The sequence below is a fragment of the Tachypleus tridentatus genome, chromosome 7 (genome assembly GCF_004210375.1).
Source record: "Tachypleus tridentatus isolate NWPU-2018 chromosome 7, ASM421037v1, whole genome shotgun sequence".
Classification (NCBI taxonomy): Eukaryota; Metazoa; Arthropoda; class Merostomata; order Xiphosura; family Limulidae; genus Tachypleus; species Tachypleus tridentatus.
The window spans coordinates 114,857,183-114,882,962 of NC_134831.1; the positions used below are offsets into that span (position 1 = coordinate 114,857,183).

At 34.0% G+C, this 25,780-nt stretch overlaps 2 protein-coding genes across 7 annotated transcripts in view; both read left to right on the top strand.

Annotated features, from left to right (window-relative positions):
* On the top strand, positions 1–25,514 carry LOC143256437 (tRNA-specific adenosine deaminase 2). 5 transcript variants are annotated; one of them, XR_013031355.1, is made up of 7 exons: positions 1–106; positions 1,738–1,842; positions 4,345–4,495; positions 6,341–6,447; positions 6,906–6,978; positions 15,783–16,065; positions 25,317–25,514. XR_013031355.1 is itself a non-coding variant. In XM_076513669.1 (6 exons), exons 1-6 carry the CDS (start codon positions 23–25, stop codon positions 15,836–15,838), a joined length of 576 nt encoding a protein of 191 aa, XP_076369784.1. In that variant the 5' UTR covers positions 1–22; the 3' UTR covers positions 15,839–17,454. The 5 variants fall into 5 exon arrangements, 4 of the variants coding, with proteins under 4 accessions (XP_076369784.1, XP_076369783.1, XP_076369786.1 ...); XM_076513669.1 differs by lacking the exon at positions 25,317–25,514 and having other exon boundaries at positions 15,783–17,454; XM_076513668.1 differs by lacking the exons at positions 15,783–16,065; positions 25,317–25,514 and adding an exon at positions 7,146–7,277.
* The window catches only part of LOC143256436 (transmembrane protein 117-like), a 138,970-nt gene continuing 137,962 nt past the window's right edge, over positions 24,773–25,780 (top strand). For both annotated transcript variants that reach the window (XM_076513666.1, XM_076513667.1), the window contains exon 1: positions 24,773–25,137. The gene's annotated coding sequence lies outside the window, so the exon portion shown is untranslated. The remainder of the gene's footprint in view (positions 25,138–25,780) is intronic.

Genomic DNA, 25,780 nt, shown 5'->3' on the forward strand with positions numbered 1-25,780 from the left:
ATGGCGCTTTGATAAAACTAAGATGGATGGGTTAGGGATCTTGAGCTATAATAAAAAAGAGAGTGCGGACTTTGAAAATATATATATAAAAGCTGCATTTAAACTTGTAAGTAATTTATTTTTAACTTGTTACACTGCATTTACCTATACGGATTATGAACAATATCTTAATTTATAATATAAATTAATGTCTTTGCTGGTCATTATAAATTCTGATGGAGTTAGCACACAGTCACGTACAAAAGTTGTAATAGTTTTCAAACGAGACCCAAACAAAACTCGATCGCTTTCGTCCAGTTCATTTACCTTCTTTTCTATCTCCCTGAAGAAGGATAGTGTTCTGTTCGAAAGCGCTTGAGGTTTGGTTCTCATTTGAACAACGTAACGTATAAGTTACAACTAGTGGAAAGATGGTTGCCTTCAAAAATATTGTGATACTCAGGGTGTAGTATTACTGTAGACATTTTTCCTTGGTTGTTTGGTGTAAAATAGTTAGTATTTTGTTTATGGAAGATTTATTTATTTGCAATTGTAATTTTTCATTCCCATACTTCAGTGTCTAGGAACTATAATTCTCTTGGACTTCGTACTAGAAGCTGTAATATTAATAGTACAATGTAGTATCTACAGTTTATTTTTTGTGTTTTTTAATACTTTCAAAATCCTCTCAAGCATGAACTCAATGAGGCACTAAAGGGGTGAGTTACCTGTAGATTTCTTCATGCAATCCATAAATGTAGTCTTATTTAACATGAAGTGACATTATTTAATATGAGGGTGACAAAAATGTTCAAACATAGCTGTAGACTTAACCCTAATGCAAAAATTAGTCATTGTGGATATCTAATTGTCAAATGTGCTATGCATGAAGACCTATAATATCTTTAGCATATAAGTATGGTTCTTTTATAAAGTATGAAAGAAATAATATTTTCTCATAAATGTCAGTACCTTTGGTATGTATAATATAGGCAAGTAAAAACAATTATGTATCTTAAACATAAGAGAAATATTAAGTGTGTCTAGATAAAATAATGAAGCATTAATAAGTTTTACTGGTTTCATTTAGATTTTCTAGTTACTGACTATCAAAATTTTCTACTTCCACAACAATGAAATGCTCTAATATGTCAGAATTTAGTTTATTTATATAATAAATTAAGAACAATATCTTTATTGTGGGATGCAAAACAAATTGATACCATAAATGTATGTATTTAAAGGAATGGTATACTTCATGTTATCTTATCACAGTTTATATTGCAAGAATTATTTAAGTAAAATACACTAATCGTCTGACAACTTTGATAAAAACAAGTCGCACAATTGAAAGGATAATCACATTTGTTTCAGTCAGAACATTTGTCCATGTTGACATGAGTAAACTCTGTGTGAGGGTGGTATAATACATTCAAGTACACTTTCACTGATACTTTCCCACTGGTATATGCTAGAGTAGTTTACCACTGTTATCATGCTATATGGCTTTTTTCAATATATTATGTAGGGGTCCTATCAGATTGTGCAAATATTTATAATCTTTAACTGACAAATTGAATATAAAATGGTCTTTTTCAATTCAATCTGAATTGAAATTACACACAAAAACATATAGTGATATACATTTGGAAATTTTATGTTAGGTCTTAGTAATTTATCTGTTCATCAGTTATTGAGGTAGATCTAGCTTCACATGTGACAGTTAACAGATACAAACTCTTAAGTATCATATTTCAGGCACAAGAAGCATTAGATAATGGAGAAGTACCAGTAGGGTGTGTAATGGTGTTTGAAGATTCTATCATTGCAGCAAGTAGAAACACTGTCAATGAAACAAAAAATGTAAGTTCAATGTCTTTTAGAAACATTTTGTTTTATGCTGATTATAACATCTTGAAAATCACCAAACTTTAATATGAACTTGAAATCTCTTTATGGTTGCTTCCATTTTTGAAAAGTCTCAGGCTTAACCTTTTGTCAGAGAAACTGTTTTATGCAGAAGGACATCTAAAACATTACTGAAGATTTTAACTCATTGATGTGGGTTGTTGTCTTTATCATAAACAGAAATATACCTGTATATTTATATGTGTGATAATTGTAAAGTACCTTGATGTAGTTAAATTCAATGAAAATAAAATGTGATATGAACATAATATATTTTAAAGCTGATAATTTACAATACTAAATGATGAGCAGAGCAGCATACAAATGAATTATTACACATAAAATAGAGAAATGTTTACTTGTAGTTTTATTGGATGATGAAACCTAAAAAAAGAAAGTTTTGATTTATTTTCAGTTTCAACTGTAAAGTTGAAATGTAAACTAACCATCTGCTAATAATTAGTGAACAGTCAACACAAAGCCAGGTTATTTTCCAGTTTGGTTTGGAACTTCTTGACCACGGCTGTCATGCATCCATTATTGTCAAACACTGTATTTTATTGTGGGATGATACTAAGCAGAATGTGTACTGATAGATGCAGTAAAGATATTTCTAGAATACAGCACAGGACCTCATTTACATGCTAAAACATTAAAGAAATGTATAATATTTCAGTCTTGGAGTAGAATAAATGACCAACCTTTTTGGGTTTTAGTTGAAAATGTTTCTGTTGATCTGTATGTGAATTTCATAAATGATTGAGAGGACCTGTGAAAAGTTTTTGAGTCAAATAAAGTGTTTATATATGTGTGTGTGTGTGTGTGTGTGTGTGTGTACATATTTTTATTACCAGTTAAGTTTTTTGTTTCTTTTGTTTAAGAGTTATTTCTAATCCATTTACTTAAAGCAACTTCATAAACCATTAGTGCCTTCCCTGCTTACATACAATATTGAAAAAAAAGAAAAATATAATTCATATTTTACACACTATATGCTAAGATTGAGTGAAAATAATCTTGAAAATATTTGAATGGAGAGTTTTTGATAAAAGAAAAGAATAGATCATTACTATTTCAATGATAGGTTTGTACTAAAAGTAGATATTGTACAGTAGTATAAACACCCCTGTGGTTTAGTAATATTTAAAGTAAGCAATTTAAACTCAGGAAATTACAAATTAAGAAAAATTGGGAATTGGTAATCAATGTACTCTGTAACAGAAACTGAAACAGCTTAGAAATTATGCAGTTTGTTTGTTTTTTGAATTTCATGTAAAGCTACTCGAGGGCTATCTGTGCTAGCCATCCCTAATTTAGCAGTGTAAGACTAGAGGGAAGGCAGCTAGTCGTCACCACCCACTGCCTACTCTTGGGCTCTTCTTTTACCAATGAATAGTGGGGATTGACCATCACATTATAATGCCCCATGGCTGCAAGGACGAGCATGTTTGGTGTGACAGGGATTCAAACACGTGGCCCTCAGATTATGAGTCGAGTGCCTTAACCACCTGACCATGCCGGGCCAGAAATTATGCAGATAAATTAACTTTACCTGAGATAAGTTGTGACTATAACTGAATTTCATCAGCTGTTATATTTTTTGATAAAGGTGTTAAATGCAAATGCAATCTGAAATAGTTTATTTGCAAAATGCAATTTATAACCCATGAAAGAAACAGTGGAGCAACTTAGTCTTAACAGTTATGAAAAAATAGCATATTTGATGCTGAATATGGAAAAAATAAATTTATTTCTGGTTTATGTTATAAAAGCTATTCACTTATGTTAAATCTTGCTTGTTATGCACGTAGTGAGAAGTGGCTTTGTTGTGCTGTTAACCTTTGTGCTGTTAACCTTTAACAAACTCTTTAAGAAATTATTACTCCTTGACAGTCAACTTTCAAAGAGAGTTTTCAGTAACATGTTACTGGGAAAAGATGTTCCTTGAAATGAAAGTTTGTTTCTGAACATTTAGATTTAGTATGCAGTGTATTCTTGAGAGTGATTGGCTTTTCCAAGACTTGATTCTATTTTAATTCACTCTTTGAAAGACCAGTTATCAAGTTAACACACAGTTTAAAAATATATTTTTTTGGTTTTTAAATAAGTAATGGCCAATAATCATTGATTAAATAGCAGTCAAATTCTACTGACAATTCAATATTAACAACATCCATAGTGTGCGCAAACATCTCGTATGTGCCTTTTAAAACTTTTCTGTCTATTAAATAAAATAAACATTTTTACTAAAGTAATTGTAAGTTCTTTTCTGAGTTAACTTCTCCTTATAAACCTTGTTTTTTTCATATCACAGTTATAAAGTCATTATATATGGTATTGTGTGTAAAATATCAGAAAGTTGAAATTTCAAGGTGAAGAACACATTAATAAGTAGTCAGTCCTGAGTGTATTTTATTAAATTCATTTCATTTAAAACTTCTGTTTGGTTTTACAAAGGCAGTTCGACATGCTGAAATGAACTGTATAGATCAAGTTTTTGAGTGGTGTAAGAAGCGTGACAAGGATTCATCACTTGTGTTTAAAAATCTACACGTCTTTGTCAACGTGGAGCCATGTATAATGTGTTCTTGTGCCCTTAGAGTTTTAGGTATTTTTTTCTGATTATTATATTATTATAGAAAGTAAAACTATTAACAGATCCATTATGTAAGATATTTAAGTTTATGAAATTTTAAAGTTGTACTACTAAACTGACTGTATAATTAATATAATTTGTGTTATGATAAAAATGACCATAAGCTACAGGACTTTTAATGTTGATATGAAAACTAATGTAACTCAAGTGTAACAGAAATTAACTTGAGAAATTACTTGAATCACTGAAACCAAAGTACATCAGTATAACACAATTCTGTGGTTTATCAAAAGGAAGGCATGTGACTCCAGACAATAGTATTTGTCTGTGTATCAATGACAGATTTACTTTCTTGGTGAATCCAAAAGACCATCTACCCTCTAATTTCTAACATTCTAGTTCATCTGGGTAGTATGAATGAATTTTTTTGCAAGTAAGAAGACACCAATTCAGCAAAATGTGGTCCTTATAATCTAGATGCAGTATCTTTTTACTCATCAATATCTATTGATGAAACATATGAACATTATTGAATACCACAGAAAAATACCAAAAGGGTTTAAATCTTCATGTTATTCTCTGGAACTTTTAGAACCATGACTTTATTCTATGCAAGAGTTGTTTTAAGAGCAACAAAAATATTGAGAAACAAACAAATGAAAATAATTGTGATGCTTTTTGCTAAAGATATTTGAGTTATTTTAGTATTTGGCCTTTCACTTCACATCGACTGAAAACACCTTAAGAAATATACTGGAATCATCTTGGATTTTGTTCTGATAAAATAATGGACACTCAGTAAAGATATATATATACACTGCTGGCCAAAATCTTAAGGCCAGTGAACATAAAGAAAAAATATGCATTTTGCATTGTTAGACTCAACCATTTATTTGAGTAGAGCTTTGAAAGATAAAAATAAGAAAAGGAAAAAAAAAAAAAACTTTTAGTATTTAATAGGGAAAATGTGAACTGGGGAATCTGTGGGCCAACAGCCCACATTTACAGAACCACTATAATACAAGTTTAATTTCTTAAGTTATGAACAGTAGTTAGAAGTGTACTTATTTACATACTCTTATGTACATCAGTGCTAAATTTGGGGGCTGCTTTGGGGAAATCTCTCTGAAGGTTCCTGCAAAATATCCAGATTCCATAAAAGGTTGGGTGAAAAGTTCTATGCTTCTGCAAACTTCAAGGCCAAGAGAATTTATTTGGCACCATTCAGAAGCTGGCAAGTCCAGCAGTTTAGAATAAATAGTTTTTAGAAAATACCCTGGTTCCCCAATGGGTGAGATGAAATATTTTACTTGTGTTCAAATCTTGGGACCAAGAAAATTTGTTTGGTACCTCTTAAAAGTCAATGCAATGAGCAGTTAAAAAGGAGTTACATGACACACAAACACTGAATCTTATTATATATAGGTAGTACAATAATGTAACATTTATTCCAGATTGTGTTGAGACCTGAATGTACTTTAGCATATCAAATCTTACTTACTGCATTCTTGTTAAATATACTAATAATGTAATAACTGTGTTTTCTTCATACCTTCTCTTCCAAGGTGCATCTTTATAAGAGTATAACAAAAATTATGTTATTACTGATTTGTTTGTACATGAAGTTTAAATTTATACACCTGTTTAATATCTAAATTTTGAATTCTTGAAAGCTATAAACCAGAAAATATAAATGAAACATTACATTGAAGTTTCCATTAACATTTTTTATATCCACTTTTTATCTAATATTTCAAATTTTTTAGTATAAAAATTACTTTACTTCGACTTAAACCACAGAGGTATTTTATTGCAGGTTTATATATGTTTAAAATATGTAACTTTTATTACACTCAGACATTCCACAAGTAGTATATGGGTGCAGCAATGATCGATTTGGTGGTTGTGGTTCAGTCATGAACATACACAGTGATGAAATCCCTGGTCTTGGCAGATCATTACAGGTGGGTTACTTAGTTAATTGTAAAAACTTAGGTGTACAAAATTACAAAAATCATAGTTGCTATCATTTATAGAGTTAGTATGCTTCTAATATTTTTTACCATAAGTACCAAACACAAACTAAATAAATTAAAATTTATGAAACATAATAACCCAGGTATGTTTTTTTTTGGAAAGTAGAATTATCCTTTATGATTACAGATGTTTTCTTAATGATAGTGAAAATATAGTGGGATTTTGGAAAGTGAAAATTAATGTTTTCCTGATTTACTTTTTAGTTTATGACTTGGAAATATGGCTTTCTGAAAACTGTCTATCTTGTGGTCATTACTATTGTAAATGTTTTAAATGGGAATGTTTGTGTTTTACTGTTCATATCATAAAAATCTAGTAAGTCTTTATTCCTGTTGCTTTTATAGAATGTTTAATTTTTTACCATTTTAAATTGTATCTACTTTAGGTTACAAGTGGTATTGATGCTGGTGAAGCTGTTCAACTTCTGAAACTGTTTTATAAAGGACAAAATCCAAATGGTTAGTTTTAAAATGTATATTTTATTGCTTCTACCTTAAGTAATAGATAATAATTACATATTATTTTATTTATAAAAAAATAAACTGCACCAGATACATTTTAGTTATTCCTATGTAGTAATATTTCTGAAACATATCTGACACTATAGACATATCTTGTTCTTCAGGGTTTCCACTGTTTGCCCATCAAAGCATTGAGAACGCCTGTTCAAGTCTTTCATGCCCCACTCAATTGCTTTAGGCAAAATTTCTCCTTCAACTTCAGTGCACACTCTGTCTAGGTACTGTGTATAAGCACCTCATTCAGATAATGTAATCACATTTTCTCATTAAAGCATTTGGTACAGGTTTCTGTCAACAGGAGTGTTGTGATTATTTACTGTTTACGTTGTGATTTTAAATTCAGTTGATGTTTCTACAGTTATTCCTATGTCACCAAAATTATAATTATAATTTACTTTAAAAAACAAACAAACTTACCAGTAGGTATAAATTCCCAAGTTAATATTTCTACTACACAGGTCAACTAGATCTCTTGTTATCCACCTCTGCTATCTGATGTTTCTCTATAGCCAGGGTAGGGATCACTCTCAGTCAAAGCTCTCCATGATATGATCCATTATGAGATGGAGACATGTGTGAACCAAGGGTGTCTCTCTGGTTGCTTTTGCAAATTACCCTTATTTTAATAGGTTGACCTCAACAGAGGATCATTTTAATCAACCACCTGCTGTCATTTTTAATCAGTTGGTTACTTGGGTTTGAGAGGATTTTTGAGGACTCTCCCAATACATTTAACCTCTACTCCTTCCTTGTCAGCAGAAAGGACAGGAAGTGACTTCTTCATTTTTTCTTCTCCTGATATTGCTGTTCTAATTGGGAGATTTTCCACTCAGTTACATTACAGGATAGCTATGCCTTGTCTCACACTTTTACCAGATCAACACACTTTGGCTGATTGGTGCCATGAGGAGGTCTGATTATATTCTCAGAGGATGACCCCCTTTTGGACTTTTGGAGGTCTAGATTGGAACCTGTTATCAGTTTAAACAGATCACAGTTTTCTCAGATTTGTCTTAGTCTCATGACTACCCTATTATGATCTTTCTAATCCAACTTTTGTTTGAAGCTTATCAACATTCCCATCAGCAATTTGAAGACAAGTTGGATTTTGCTGATATCTACTTCAGTCATATTATCTTCAATTCATTATTTAGTTTCCTGTCTGGTTTGTTCTTGGGATTTATTGGGTAGAGGTGCTTAGTTAGAAAGGGTTTATTTACTGACTTCTGCCCTCAGGAAGTTATGGGAAGCTCCTTTTCTTCGTTGCAGGTTATTTGCTGGAGTTCCAGAGTTGTTATAATGCTGAATTGATACATTCCTTTTTAACATTATTGTCTTCTTGCCTTACTGACTCTTGTTTAGGAGTACTGGCCAGTAATGTTTCTTGAACCCCATTTTTTGTTCCCAGGTCTGTTGGTTCCCATAATAGAGTCCATTCATATTCTCAAAGATTTTGGCTCAGGCAAACCTACAAAAATGGCATAATGACTATTTCAGGATGGGGCAGCACAATTACAACACTTCCTGGACATATAGAGTTCTGTCACCAGGGATCTATGGGTACTTTGTGTTCTGGCTTCAGAGTTGGTAATTCAATTTACATCACCTTCATCATTGTATGCTCAATCTGTTGCCTTTTCACCTCTAATAGATCCAAGACAAGTGGAGCTTCTTTCTCAGGCCATAAGAGAGTTGTTAGTCAAAAAGGCAGTAGAGAGAGTCAGTTTTATTCCCATTTAGTCATGGTACCCATAAAGTCAGAAGATTGGCATCCAATTATTGATCTATTTTGACTCAATCAAATTTTAGGTCCTTCCAGTGCTCTGGATTACCAAGTTCATTGTTACCAATGCTTATTTCCATATTTCCATAGGAGGTGCTACATTTCTAGGTTTTACCTTTTGGTCTTGCATCAGCACCTTATGTTTTCTGCAGAGTTGTTTGAACTTTTTCTCATCACCTGTGTTCCTTGAGCCTCTGCACACATCATCATATGGGTGACTGGCTCCATTCCATAAATTAGCAGAACAACACTCTCAGGTTCTCCTTTCAGAAGTTGCAGAAGTAAACTTCTTTATCAGATTGGAGAAATCTATTTTGTCACCAACACAGTATCTTGTCCATTTGGGTGTTATTTTCAATATTCCCTAAAGTAACGTCAAACAACTCCTATCAGGCTTTAAGTCCTAAAAAGAGTTGTCAGGCTTTTACTCCTGTCTCCTCCTTCTGTGCAGATGGTTTTATTTCTTTTAAGAATGTGGGCATCCCTCAAGCCTCTTATTCCTTTGGGATGAGCACAAAGGAGTTCCCTTCAGTGGTCATTTCACAACCAATGGATCATGCATTCCAATCCTTTGGATCATCCTGTTTCATTACTCAGGAGCAACATTTTCAATTGCAAATGCTGGTGGGATCAAAGCAACATTACTATTGCAGTATGCATTCCACCACCTCATCCTGAGATCCATCTGTTCACAGACACATCTCTTCAGGGATGGGGAACTTATCTTCAAGGTATTTGGAAGGAAGATGAGTCTACCCTCTATACCAATGTTTTTGAAGTTCTTGCAGTACATTGAACAATAGTTCAAGGTCTGCCTGTCTTGAAGGAAAAAAATTGTCATGATACATTCCAAGAACTCCATGGTGGTATCAAATTTCTCAAAAGGAGGCACATATTTTTGAGAACTTAGTTTTTATACTTTGGATCTTCTCAATTTAGCTCATTTCCATTTTATCAGTCTTTTAACATGTTATGTTCCAGGAGTGATAAATTTAACTGCAGATCACTTGTCTCGACCTAACTGGATGCTACATCATGAGGTTTTTCAGTGGATTTGCTCTTTGTTTGGGCCTCCAACAATCAGCTCCTTTGTAACTCATTAGAACTCTCAACTGTAGTTGTGTTGGTCTCCTATACTTCATCCTCGAACATTTGCAGTAGATGTTTTCAGTCAGGACTGGACAGGTTTGCATCTGTATGCCTTTCCCCTGATTTGGCTGTTGGCCTGGGTTCTGACTGTGGTTCATTCTTCTGTCTGTTGAGTTTTCTTAATTATACCTTCTTGGTCAGCTCAAGCATGGTTTTTACTTCTTCAGTATCTGCAGGAATAACCACCTCTTCAACCTCAATCAGACACTTTCTACTTAGATGTTTGGAGATTCAATCTTCATGTTGACCTAAGGATTTAACTAAATCCCTCTGTGGGTTAACTACAGTCATTTATCAACAGAAATTGAATATTTATTTTCAGTGGTGTATTAAAAGGAATTTAAGCCCTCTTCATCCACAAGTATCTATTATACATAGATTTCTAACTTAGATATTTAGAAGAGTCTTGCTGAAAATGAATAAAAAAACCCTGTACTCCAAGAACCTTTGAAAGGTCCACCTTTCCAAAGTGCTTGGGGTATAGGGACATTATTAATTTCTATCAAGACTTCTTGAATCTGTGTGTTTTTCTAACATTGTAGAAGAGTTTTGATTCATCTATGGTGGCTTTATATAAAGCATTCTTATCCATTAATTTTAGGTATTCTAAATATCAGAAGGTTTTTGAATCCCAGTTCTATCAGGTTTATTAAGATCCTTTTGTAACTTCATCCTAAATGACCTTTCAGTTACTAATTTGGGACTTTACAGTTACTTAACACACTTTATATCGTACTCCTTTTGAGCCCTTAACTTTGTGTTCTTTGTTTAACCTTTCTTTTACATTGTATTTTTTGTTGTTGTTGGCTTGTGGACAACATCAATTGGAGTTGTGTGTAATTCTTGTGTATAAGAGTCTTTATCATTCCACATTTTGTCCTGCTTTATCCTGACAAGTCTTTTCTTCCTAAGACTGGAAACCAGGTAAGAGGGAAAGGTCCTTCTCACCAATATTTTTGTTAGCTGTTTCTCACTGCTTTGATTCTGTTTGTTTCTTTGTTTATGCCCTTTTAGATCCCTTAAGTGTTATGGGGCTTGCACTGAGTCATTTCAAGGTACTAAGAACAGATAGTTTATACATTGGGATCTATTAGTTGTGACTTATCTCCCATTACCCTCACATGGCTTATTATGGATTATCATTACAGGACAGGAATCATATCTCTATATCACTAGTTACCCAGTTGAATTGCCCTCTGGAAGACATTGTGTGGGCTGATATGTGGACTACTGCTAATACTTTCCTATTTTATTACTTACATGAATTGGGAGTATCCACTTTTGAGGGTTTCAGACTATCTCCAGTAGCTGTTTTGATCCAATCTGTTAGACTTTAACAAGAGGTGAGTATTTTTTCTCAATCATATACTCATTTATTACCAGGGTCTCTCTGTTTTTAACTGGATCCCAATTTCGGGTGAGTGTTGCCTTTTCAGATATGTTTTCTCTTCTCTGTTCTACATTAGCAGCCACTTTCACTATAATTACTACAGGTTGCAACAGACTCTGTTAAAATTGAGCATTCCACAAGATTGGCTAGACACCTACTGGACAGTTACCTTATTATGGACCACCACTCATGGACAATTTTGAGTAAAGCCAAAGGAGATCCTGCTTCTCCCTGCCAATCTTAAGGTTGAATAAATTAGGATCAGTTTGCTTTTTACAAATGTAGGTAACTTGGTTTAGCTATTGCACAGTTTCCAGAACAGTGTTACTCAGGACTCCCCAGTGCATTGTACTCTTCCCCTCAGATTCTACTAGGGGTGCTCGGGAGTTCTTACCACCCCTAGTTTACAGTCACTGGTGAGGTGGACAGAGGCTGTTCCTCCAGAGTGTTCCTCCACTCTTGGAGAAGAGTGTGAAGTTGGGGGCTCCTCCTGCTCAAGTCCCTGGATGTTTCACCCCTCTCCTGCTCAAGTCTCTGGATGTTGCACCCAGATGTCTGTAGGAGTGCATCAGCCTTTGCAGGAGCCTATATTCATATTTTTGGTTCAGATTTGACATAAAGCTATCCAGTTGGGAGTGCATGGCCCTTTTTTTTGGTTAGTGTTGTTTTTGTATGTTGTTCATGGAAGGTAGCCCACTATCTCCTCATAATTTCAAATGCAAAATAGTCCCATCCTAAATCCTTAGATGAGCACAGGTTCTAAGTCCTCTCCCTAATTCCAGGGAAAAAGAGGAATACTCTTTGTTCATTTGATTGGTGAATGAGGATGAGTGTTCATATGTCTAGACTGTACAAGTACTGTTCCTTTGATTGAGTATAGCACTCCGAGACTAGGGTGTTGCCTTTCGGACTTCTTCATGTTGAGGAGAAAGTTGTCCACTTAGATGTTGCTTGCTTTCTCTTTGAGATTCTGGTGGTGCAAAATGCATAATTCTGTGGCTACAGGTTGGAATTCAATTAAAAGTATGTATTGCAGTCCAATGATGTTAGAAAAACCTATGTTCAAGAAATCAACTTAACACAAAGATACCCTTTAACACAAATGCCTTATAAATGTGGACCTTTTTTCATCTGGGGCAAAGAAGTTTACCTTTTCAAAAGCACTCTGGTTATAGAGAACAGTTGTAGATATTTTAATCTGCACTTCTTCCATAGCCACACTGTTTTAAGTCATGGAGGATGAAAGCTGATGAATATAAAACTTGAGAACTGAATGTGTGGATTTCAAATTAACACGTGTTGTGACATCAAACTTACAACAAATAGAATGACTAGGTGAAGGAACAATCATCAAATTAGTCACACTAGAAGCAATTTGGTATTCCTTTGGAATTCAGTTTTCAGTGGCTGATTCAGAACACTTCTTCAGTATGGTGTAATTAAGGAAGGTTACCTATATTCTTTATTCAAAATTTATTTATTCCAGATCAATAAATATTTTGAGTCTGCAGTTACAGCTGCCAGGTTTGTGGAGAACTAATGTTTACAAACAAAACACTGTGGTGTTTGTTGATTTATATCGTGTCAGTAACAGTTTGGTAAAGATTGTTACTGTTTCGACTAATAAGAAATGAAAATGGAGTTTTGTACATATCCTTCTGCATGGAACAATGGAAGTGATGAAATAATATTTGAGAAGTCTTGTCCTTGTCATAAAGAGCACCATGAAATCTAACACTTATCTCAGAGGAAGATGAAATGAATTTCTATAAATTTCTGCTCAGAGTGGACAGTGTTAATTATTTCAGATACACATTATGACAGTTTTGTGCTCTAAAGACTTTACTGTTTGTAAAAAAGAAGAAAAAAAAAGACCACTACAGTTAACAGCAGCTCCACAAAGTTCATTCAGATTATTTGTAACATAATTTACAAGACAGAGGAAAATGCAAGAGGCCACAAACAGTGGTCACAGTTATTATCACCACCACATATCATTTGTGAATACTTTTTATTTATACAAATAGCTGGTTGAATAACAAAGTAATAGGCCCAACATTTATGATAAATTCACAAAAAACATGGATTCCTCTGCCCTTCAAAAATTTCTTAATTTATCCATTTCGTATTTCAAATCAGACGTGCATCTTGGTGTTGTGTTCTTTACCATATTACTTTGACAGTTGGAAGGACATTTTGCTGTTAAGAAGGTTTTAGAGAGTATATGAAATAATAGTTTTGAATTTGATTCTTGTCCTCATTAAAGGAACTAAAGACAACAGTAACATTAGTATAATGTTAGAGCAACATTTGAATAGATATATGAACAAAGGGAAAAAAATCTTAGAACTAAGATCTGCCATTCCTTTTTATGTAAAAAACTTTGATTACATTACAACAAGTCTCAAGTTTAATTCAACATACATGATTGGGGTCAAAGTGTGCATGTCGTGACCTTTTACAGAGTGGCATTCAACGTTTATTTGATATAACAGTTATGAACTATTCATTTTATCGTACATAGATGATTCAGTGATATTTTGTTGGTAAGGAGAGTAAATACCAGATACAATTTGTAAGAATAGTTTTAAAACAATACGTATACATTCATTCCAGAAGTTCTTGAGGATATGCAAGTGCTAAATGTGAACTTTACAGTGGACAAAATTATTTTTAACCTTTGCATGAACTTCACCTGCAGTCTTACTGGTCAGAGTACAAATCAAACTAACATCATCAGCTTACGTACATATTTTGAGTATAGAAACTTTTGTAACGTGATGTTTTTGTGTATGACAGACGTTTATGTTTTACTAAAGTTTTGCACATTTTATAGTAAATTCAGAATTATAATTAACATTTCTTCTGTGATACAGAGTTAGTTCAGTAGACATTGGTGGTTAACTGAGTGGTGAAGTTGACATCCATCTTTTAACCATATTAAAAATTATTAGTCTTAGTGGATCTAAATTGTACATCACTTACCAGAGGAAAAGGAGATAAATGATAGGATGAATGGATGATATAAGTCTTTATGGTTTGGCAATTTGATATAATTATATGAAATGATGAGAGAAAGGTACTGAAGTTATTCAATTTGGGAAAGGCTAGTATGGAATAATAAAGAGAAGCAAGTATTATACAGTAATTTTAAAATCAGACAAGTTAATTAGTCCTGTACTTGGAATTCATACATGGGAAAGGCTAGTATGGAATAATAAAGAGAAGCAAGTATTATACAGTAATTTTAAAATCAGACAAGGTAATTAGTCCTGTACTTTGAATTCAATATGGGAATTCTAAATCTATGGAGAAGGTACTATTACACAGGCTTCCAAAATAAGCCATTAATATGAACAGAAAAACAACACATCTGATATTAAACTGATCTCACTATGTTGTGATAATAGATTGGGTTTAGGCCTCTGGTTAATAGCTAAAGAAACAGGTTTACAAAATAGTTTTTCTGTACTCTCACTTACTACCTCATTGCCAAATGTAATGTGCTTTTAGGACATGTTGAAACACTTCACACTATGGCTAGAATACACACTGGTTGGAATCACAGGAAGTGGAGATCAAAGGTGAAAAACAGGAACAGAAGAGGGGTCAAACATAAAAAGGGCATTAATTTGTTTGAATTCACTTGCTGAGGATTATTTGAACAGGACGTTAGAAGATGAAAAGTTGACTTTCAATGTTAAGTGTAAGACTTTAGCTTGGCTAACATACCAAAATGTTGATTTAAAATTACATGGTTTGCACCTTAATACTGCCACAAACAGTGCACTCTGCACTTTGGGACCAGTGATGCTTTATAGTTGAGATGGATGAATTTCATTGTTTGATTACAGTAGCCCACGAACTGGCAGTGAGTGGTGTGGACAAGCTGCCTTCCCTGTAGTTTTTACTTCAAAGTTAGAGACAGCTAACATAGCCTTAAAGTAGCAGACAGATTTAACCTTGAGTGTAAAATTGAATCTCAAATAGGAGGGTCCAAAGGTCCCTCCAACATCTTGAAGAATAGGAGACAAACTCTTGATAGGTTAATCATAGAAGGTTTAACTTGATAATTTCGAAATTGTGTACTGCTAGTTTGGTAGGTACAATCACATAATAATCTGTTATAAACTTTATGTAATTCTAAATTTTATGAAATGTAAAAGAGATAGGAAAGGATTTCAAATTTGTAAACTACAACTACCACAATGATTTGTAATTCTTAATGAAGTTGGAATATTCTTAATTATTAATAGTTTCTTTGGTATCTTTCAACAGTGTTAATAAAATACATTTTTTATCATAAATTGCAAGCTTAGATTGTGTAAAAGACATTTAAAACTTATCACTATGCCCTGTAATGTGAGCAAATTACAGTGGCAAATAAACAACTGAGTGAATTTTTTTGTTTTTTGATAGCTCCACATCCCATTCTCAAGGCACAGAGACTTTCCACACTAAATCAAGCATCTTGACATTTCTGGATGTTTTAGAGCTCAGAAAATGAACTCCAACAGCTAAACTGTTCTGTGTGTTTTAAAACTCAGAAACGTACCAAACTAACTCCAACTCCTTGACAACTCTAAACATTCTAAAACTCGGCAGCTTACGAGACTGACTCCAACATTTTGACTTTCCTGAATGGTTGAAAACTCAGATACCAAACTGTTGTGGATGTTTTAAAGACAGAAGCTTATTGGATGTAAGCCAATAATTTGATTGTTTTGGATGTTTTAAAACTCAGAACTTATGAAACAAGTTCAATGTTTTGACAACTGAATGTGTTTGAAAAGTCAAGCACTTACTAAATAAGTTGAGTGTTTTGACAAATGTATGTGTTTGAAATGTCAGACACTTACTAAATAAGTTGAGTGTTTTGACAAATGTATATGTTTGAAATGTCAGACACTTACTAAACAAGATGAGTGTTTTGACAACTGTATATGTTTGAAATGTAAGAAGCATATCAAATTAAATCCAGCAAATGAAAAGGTTTAAAAGGTAGTAAAAGATTTTAAGATGTGTATTTCAACATTTCACAAAGATTCACTCACTTTTTTTCAAAAACTATTAATATTAACTCTTTACAATTTATTCTATGAGTAGTTAGAAGAAACAGAGAAAAACATCAACATGCCAGATAAAGAATTGCACTCAAGATTATACATAATCAGTAAACCAACAGGCTGCATATTTTTCAATTTTTATAGTAAAGACTACTTTTTTTTGTTAGTTCTCAATGTTTTTTGAAAAAAATTCTTCTTACAATTTTATGGAAGAAATAGAATAAAATATTTTCTATGAACATTTACAAAGTAAAATATAGAGCAAGCAAGATTTTAGCTTTTTTTATTCGTATTGGTTCTTTTTTCACGAAGCCTATTTAAATGTGGTTGGGCATGGTCCTAGTGGTTAGTATAATGGTTGGTGGATTAAAGGTTTGATTCATGATTCTACTAAATAAGCTTCACACATTTAGCTGTTGGTACATAATAAGTATGACAGACAGTTCTGTTATTTGCATAAAAGATCTAGACGATGCCTCTGGTGGTGTTGGGGACTGTGACTTCACTGCTTAGCACGTGTGCACATAAAATGCTGCTCAGGTTATAGATTCCAGTTTTTTATTAAATGGTAAAAACCTTAATTTAAATTATTATTTTTATGTTGTGAAGAAGATTAGTAATAGAAATCAGTGTGACAGCTTAGAACAACATTTATGTTGAAAAACTCTGTACACGTGGTGTAAGTTATTTTACGTTCATTGAAAGATTGTATATTTTGAAATAGAAATGTCATCACAGTTTTATGAGTATTAAACCAATAAATATTTTACTTAACTTTAGACTTTTTAAAAAATCTGAGTTGAACTTTTAATGTCATGTACTTGAAAGAAAGATATATTGAATAAATGAAAGCTGTATTTATTTTTATTTTTCATCCTAATTAATTTTTGTTTCAGATTGGAGATTAGGGAAAGTTGTTAAATTGGGGTATAGGCTGGTTGGGTTAGAGACAGCAGAAAATTGTTGTTAATGAAGTCTAGTCAGAATGGACCTTTGGTTTTTTTTATTTATGTTAATATTGGCAAGATTAGTAAAGTTTAGAATAACATTAAACTGTTGAATATTTCTAAATGTACTGAAAATGTTTAGATATTACATCATAATCTAAATCATTTGGTTAATTGGACAAATGTTTGGCAAATTTAATTTGATTATAAAATATGCAAGACAATGTATTTGAATTGTCATACTTGGGATCACACATTCATCTGCTAAACTAAAAACAGGAAATTAGTGTCATGGTGGATACATCAGCCATATCATCAAAAATTTGTAGAAACAAAGACTATAATTTTAGAGAACACTAACAGACTTCTTGGTTGCAAGTGAAAAGAAGTAATTATCCCTGTAAATTGTGCATCACAGTAAAATCAGGTAAACCACACATAGAAAGTTAGGGTACTTCAAACAGTTTTGTTTTTTTTATTTAATAAATGGTATTGACTAAGAACATGGGGTTCAGAGGAAGTCTACTTGGATAGTTCTGAAGATGGAAAGTGTATCTTATGGGTATAAGATTTTCTTTGAGAAAAGATCGGTAAGAAGCGATCTTACTGAAGTTTACAGTTGGATCAATAGGATAGAGGTCTGTGATTTCTTTGTCTTATATTTTGAAGACAACAGAATAAAAGGACACCAGTTTAAAGTACAGAAAACATCGGCTAGGCTCTTCTTAAGACAGTTTGGTTTTTGTAACAGGGTGATAGGCCTTTGGAATGAGATACTGAAGCTAGCACTTTATAAAAATTTAAAAGGCAAATCTATGATTTCCCACAAAATAAAGATTGGGTTTACGTTTCTACCTTTTTTTTTTTTTCAACGGTGAATGTGCAAGGGCAGTTGTTGTGCTCTTATTGTATTAAGTTTATATTGTATTGCTTTCTAATCATCAGACTTGGAGTACAATAGAAGATAATTATCACATTACCAAAGAGTAGGTAAGAACATCTAGACAGAAAGAATTATGAAATGAGTAATTATTGATAAATATTCCTCATATTAGGATCCACTTAAGATAGTTATTTGATTGTTTCAAGAAGGTTCCAGAGGAGTCTTACTCATTCAAAACATAAAATCAAAACTGAACAACTAGCTAACAGCATTATGCCAAACGTATCATCTCTGAGATGGGAAAATTTTGAAAATTTTCTTGTACTATCAACAACTAAAGAAACGCTATTTTAATAATGCAATCACCCCCAGTGGCTCAGCAGTTTGTTTGTGGACTTACAACGCTAAAAACCGGGTTTCGATACCTGTGGTGGGCAGAGCACAGATAGCCCATTGTGTAGCTTTGTGATTAATTTAAAAAACTACACAAAAACAACGGTAATGTAATCTTAAGTTCTGTAAATTCTATATGCCAAAAATTAATGGGAATATTTAGTGGTTCTAGTGGCTGTAGTATAAATGAATATCAGTGTATCACTATCGGTCGAACTTTTTATAATAACCAATGTTCAGTTGGTAGAAGAATGCTTTGAAACAACTTAACCCTAAATTTACTGACTTCTTATACTTTTAACCACCAGTATTGTATCGTATTCATGTTAAACAATTAATTTTACAGTTTTGTTTGTTACATCATGTGTAAAGATATGACAAAAAAGAAAAAGTGACCAAAGTGTATTTTTATGCAAAATACATTAGTTAAAAATGAAACGTGCTTTCTAGAATGATAACATCAATAGCAAAGTTTTTTTTTAAACTTGTCATCTCGTCTACTAAAAAAGAAAAATATGAAATTTACATTTATAATGCTTAGATGAAGTCTTAGTTGCATGAATATATTTCTGGCTTTTTTTACATTTTAGTCAAATTGTTCTGCTATTCTTTAATATGATATTTTATTCCTAGCATCTATGTATATTTTTAACTTCTTGTCTTACTGTACACCGGACAAATACCATATAAGGTGTTTTCAATTGGAAAATGTGTTATATTGGTTTATGGCACATAAACTTGTAGAGAAATAACACTTAATTTTAAAATAGTCCATTGTACGAAATTTACTTTTTAATATCCTAAAGTTTCAACACTTTCCACTGTTTAGAATCAGTTAATTTGGTCAACACAATTTGTAAGTTTGATACGACTCCTGAGTAACGTACACGAAAGGTAATGAACAGAATACTAACCTTTAACTAACACTGTAGTTCTATGTTTGTTTTGAATTTCGAGCAAAGCTACTCAATGGCTATCTGCGCTAGCCGTCCCTAATTTAGCAGTGTAAGACTAGAGGGAAGGTAGCTAGTCATCACCACCCACCGTCAACTCTTAGGCAACTCTTTTACCAACAAATAGTGGGATTGACTGTAACATTATAACGTCTCCACGGCAACCCTCATATTACGAACCCGCAACCCTCATATTACGAGTCGAATGCCTTAACATACCTGGCTATGCCAGGCCTATGTTTATGTGTGTTTTCTTATAGCAAAGCCACTTTGGGCTATCTGCTGAGCCCACCGATGCTGTAAGGATCCTTAGAGATTTTATCCTTTCAACTTAGTGCTCAAGGAAGGGAAAGAGAACCATTTGAAATGAGAAAAACGCCTTATAGAGTTCTTTCCCTGAGACTAAACCAAGATAATCAATCTTAAGCGATAGAGCGTCACAGAGAGAGTAGTGGGTAAGCCAGAGACTCTGAGATTCCGTGGTCTTGGGCTATCTCTTTAGAACTCCACGTTTAATGATCCCAATGCGTCAGTTCCCAACCTGGTTTCTGCCTCCCTTGGAAATGAGATGAAACATTGTAACGGGCGAGCTTCACCTCCACGGCTGTTAAGTCACCAGGTACTCGCTAACAATGATGTTAGGCTAGAGAGCATCTTAGAGGAACGGCTGATAGCTGACACAAGGCATCTGTGGCAGATCTTAGCTGCCCACTGGAAGTGTTTAACCAGTCAGTGAGATCATGAGACCTAGCATGTTTGGATGATAATTGGTGAAGGTCATGGAAGCTTCTCCACAAATGGAGACATCCTAACCCATCAAGGCTCAACACCAAAGAAAGTAAACATGACAGTACATAACAGTAGAGTAAGAATGTGGTATATCTAAGAAAATATACACCAAGGGTGAAGAAAGGCGACCTAAGCTACTTGCATCACTATCTGCCAGACAACAAGTGCCTTCATCATATGAGGGTGAAAGGTGGAACTGACAACACTCTCTCGAAGAAGATAGATGAGTTGCTTAGGCAGTTTGCCTCTTAATAATCCTAGAATTGCAAGTCGGCACCCATTTCAGTGATGAACTTCAGGACCCTAAAATCTCGAGAACATACCTTCATACCAGACAGCCAAATTCAAAATATGCTTCAGGATAGTCTACAAGAGGTCCATGTCCATATAGGTATAAAACAGATCTTTCTCGTATTCAAGATAGCAACAAAGGAAAACCTTGATCACTTCTTTCGTGGGTATTGATCAAGTAATTTTATAGAACCACTGGCGCTGAAATAGATAATACAGTGTCTAGACAGTCCAGTTTACAATGCTTTTGACTAACTGGAATACTTTCATGGCCAAATTATGCTGATGATTTGATTGTTGGAAAACAAGCTACTGATGATGTTAAAGTTGAGGCCTATAGACAAGGTCCCATTAAGACCTTTGGTGCCTTCTCTAATAATATGCAGCATTTACACGAGAAGGCATACCGTACAATGGGGTATGTAGATAGTAAAGGCTTTCTAGTCAACAAATTGGTCAAGGGACTTCTGAGTAAGACAATGTGGCATTATACTAGTATTAACGGCAACTGTACCACAATGAAGATGGCATTAGCATCACTGAGATTTGAGGTTATCATCTCAGACCAAGGATTGTCAGGAAAGAGAAATAACCTGAAGTTGTAAAGACGCCTTTGAGTATAACTTATGCAGTCCATGATGGTTTCCAATGTCAAGTTCCATCCTTCAGTTAAAAAAAAAGACACAACCAATATCAAAAGTTACTTGAATGAGAATAGGCTTAACTTCAGGACCAACCATGTTATTCACACCACCATAAAGGAACAGTTAGTGTTTTCTACAAATGTTACTTTGGGTGGGAGGGTCCAATCATATGTTACAGTTGTGGGCTGTTAGAACACATCCGCACGATGTGTCCACCTGACAACAATAGAAAGATTGAGAATGTCTCTGTCTCGACCAACTGCACAAAAAATTGCGAGTAGTCACTGCCTGTGAATGAAGCTCTGTGAAACTAATAGTCTTTGTTTCTTTCTTTGTGACTCAACCCAGCAGTGAAGTTCCTTTAGTTAAGATTATTTATGAAGGGTTTTTCAGTTTTGCCATTACGTTATATCCCATAAGTACAAAGGTTTGAGTATGTTATATTAAGACGATCCTGAATATGCAAATGAGCACATCACATGAAAACCACAGCTGATATAAAGTAGCTGAAGAACCACATATATCAGGACTACACTTTGATATCGTTTGACATGACGTAGATAGTATAATGTCACTACAAAGTTATCGCTTTGGGAAGAATATTTAACAGCCTTTTCCAACACAACATATCCATAAACTCAAATCATAAATATGTGTTCAGAGAGGAGATTTAGAAATTCTAATATGAAGACACCCATGGGAACTGAGGAACATCCGAAAGAAACAAGTAGTATCCTAGTGGTAAGTAAAGTACATGTATTCTGTAACGGGCAGGAATCCATGAATACAAAAGCCAGTTGTAGAAGCCGTCCACATGATACATAACATAATCAAGAGAATTTTGTCTGAAAACAAAACAAAACACAAGCATGTCTCCACAAATTGTTTTCACGACATATCTGTTTAACTAAGAAATCTCGCCAGGTTGAGGATGAAATGGGCATACAAGCTATTGACTAAAAAGACACGCTGATTGGTCGCCAAATAACTGTTGAAATGGGTGCTGGGAATAAGTCGTTCTTTCAAAGTTGGTGATTAATTGAAAACACGCAGGAAGGTAAATACTTGTCGTACTATCGCTATGATAGAAACTTTTCCCATGAAAACTATGCTGAAGGACTATTGCCAAGACCCGGCTGTCAGATAGAGCAAGGCTGGACGTGTGGACAAGGACTGTAACGATGTGATGAGGTTCCAAAATGGTTTTAATCTTGTGTACTCGATTTTTGTACTTAACGAAAACCTTTTTACTTAGATAAGACCAGAGTCTATTCATTAGTTGGATCAAATATTCGGTGCTGAAATTTCCTTTGCGTGTTAGCACAGACATCCACTAGAAGACAGGTTTTGTTTTTCACATCAATAACACATTTATTGTCACTAACGTTTTCTGCACACGGAATGTTTGGAATTTAAAGGATCAACTCTTCGATCGTTACTTTTATAAGTACATAAAACTGTTTTGTTTTTTAAACAGCGAGTCTTTAGAACTTAAATATTTGATAACATGTGTTCTTTGAAGTTAACTCGTAATCCGAGGGTCGCGGGTTCGCGCCCGCGTCGCGCTAAACATGCTCGCCCTCCCAGCCGTGGGGGCGTTATAATGTGACGGTCAATCCCACTATTCGTTGGTAAAAGAGTAGCCCAAGAGTTGGCGGTGGGTGGTGATGACTAGCTGCCTTCCCTCTAGTCTTACACTGCTAAATTAGGGACGGCTAGCACAGATAGCCCTCGAGTAGCTTTGTGCGAAATTCCAAAACAAACAAACAAACAAACAAACAAATTTGAAGTTAAAATGCCAAAAGTAAATAGTTTATCGTAGCAAGTTTACTTGTTGCATTTACCTTTACAGGTTCTAGACAATGGCACGTGAATGTATAACGTCACTGTTTTTTTTTTTTTTTTTTTTTTAAGTCTCATATTAGTTAAAAGTGATTTTATTTTCTTCAACTTACCGTGTTTCTCCGAAAATAAGACAGGGCTTATATTAATTTTCACTCCAAAATATGACACTAGGGCTTATTTTCGGGGGATGTCTTATTTTGATATATTAAAAAAATGAAGTTACAAAGTAAAACTATTAAACTAACCATTTAAAATAAACTATTATTAAATTATTAAACAAACTGATTAATACTTAAACAAACTAATTAACTAACTATTAAACTAATTAATAAATTATTTTTTTATTTCCTCTTCCTGCCACTCTTAACTAGGGCTTATTTTAAGGGTAGGGCCTATATTAAAACTATCCCCAAAAATCACATTAGGTCTTATTTTATGGGTAGGTCTTATTATCGGAGAAACACGATATTAAACTTAATACGTAAATTATATTAAATAATATTATATAAAAAAGGTTAACATTTCAATTGTTTTGTTTGTTTGAAGTTAAGCACAAAGCTACGTCCCCTGGTGGGACAGCAAAAAAAGGGCTTCAGATTTACAACGCTAAAATCAGAGGCTCGATTTCCCACAGTGGACACAGCAGATAGTCCGATGTGGCTTTGCTATAAGAAAACACACACACACATACAAAGTCATACGATGGGCTTCCTGTGCTCTACTTCCTCGTGGGTATCAAAACTTAGTTTTTAGTGTTACCATTTTAATGAGACATTTTATGTGAATACATACACTGAAATGGCTAATCAACAGAGACGTCATTAGGTAAGATTTATTTATATTTTGATTTATTTTTGTTAACTTAATAGGCCCGGCATGGCCTAGCGCGTAAGGTGTGCGACTCGTAATCCGAGGGTCGCGGGTTCGCGCCCCCGTCGCGCTAAACATGCTCGCCCTCCCAGCCGTGGGGATGTATAATGTGACGGTCAATCCCACTATTCGTTGGTAAAGAGTAGCCCCAGAGTTGGCGGTGGGTGGTGATGACTAGTTGCCTTCCCTCAAGTCTTACACTGCTAAATTAGGGACGGCTAGCACAGATAGCCGTCGAGTAGCTTTGTGCGAAATTTCCAAACAAACAAAGTTAACTGAATATATAACTCTGAGTGAGAAATTAGACGGCGCTAACTTTCTTTTTAATTTAATGCATATCCATTGACATAAAAATAAGTTAATATCAATAACATTCTTTATTGTTGTTTTTTGTGTCTCGTGCGATGCTAATTTGTTTTGTTGATCTAAACAGTTCGGATGACTGCATGGAAATGTTATGTTTATATAAAAAAAAACTGTTACTAATTTAATATTATGTAGGCGGTGTTGCGTAACTCGAGCACAATTGTGTATGTGGAAATATTTCTACATACCTCTATCGATTTATTCATTAAAAAAAAAACGGTTGACAGTGTTTGATGCATTTCAATTATTGTAGATAGTTTTAACTTCGTAAGATAGTTGAAATATACAAGAATTGGTACATCATCGATTGACGTAACACTATAAGTTTGTCCGCAAACTTCGGATAAAAATCTTTTAAAAAAATTGTAAAAAATTGGTATTTTCGAACCGCTCGTTTGAGGGAAGTGGTCGCTAGAGGTCAGGGCAGATTTTACTCATTCAGTTCAGACGATGAACTGATCGTGTAGATGTGTCGCCGGCTGGGCTTTATTTCGCTTGTTTAGTGGATTGCGGTAGCACATACATGATAAGAGTGGCTTTGTAGAATTTATTATACCGCACGGTGAGTTCGATCAAGAGTGAACTGAAACCTGCGAGAATCTTCTTTACATTGTGTCTGTGATGTCGTGATGAACAGTCCAAGCCTAAAAACTATTACAAGTACATGGATGACGTAAAACTAAAACTAGCTAATAATGCTCGTAGTTTGCACGCCAAATATTATATGGTAAGTCTCACTATTAATTATCATTATTTGTTCGTTATAGCTGCTCATTATTAATGTATACTTATTTACACACACGTATATTTTGATATATATTTAAGTTATAATACTAATAATAGTAGGAATTTTATATAAGTTAGAGTTACAATATTTTGAAAAATCAAAATGTATCTGTATTTTAGCCCCAGTAACACAGCAGCATGTCCTCTTCAAACCGGGTTTCGATATCCATGGTGAACGTAGCACAGATAGACTATTGTGTTGCTTTGTGCTCAACTTCAAACGAACTGGTTATTTTCATATTTGTGTAGATAAAGGGAGTTATTTGTTTTGTTTTTTTCTTACTTTGTGAAAATAAATGATTTTTATTGATTTTAAAACAGTGTTCTTGGATTATTTTTAATAATCTGTGCTTTAGAGCCTTTTATAAAAGGTGAGTTAAACCTTAATTTCTAGACTGTCAGCTCATTTTCGTAGTAACGACATTAACACCAACTAGTTTATAATAAGTCAGGACGTTTACACCACCGTAGCCGTTCAGTCGGTACGCATATAGAACAAGCATGCTCGGCGGTGGGGATTCAAACTAGCGAACCTCAAATTACGAGTCGGATGTCTCTAACCATGAGACCATGTCAATTCCATT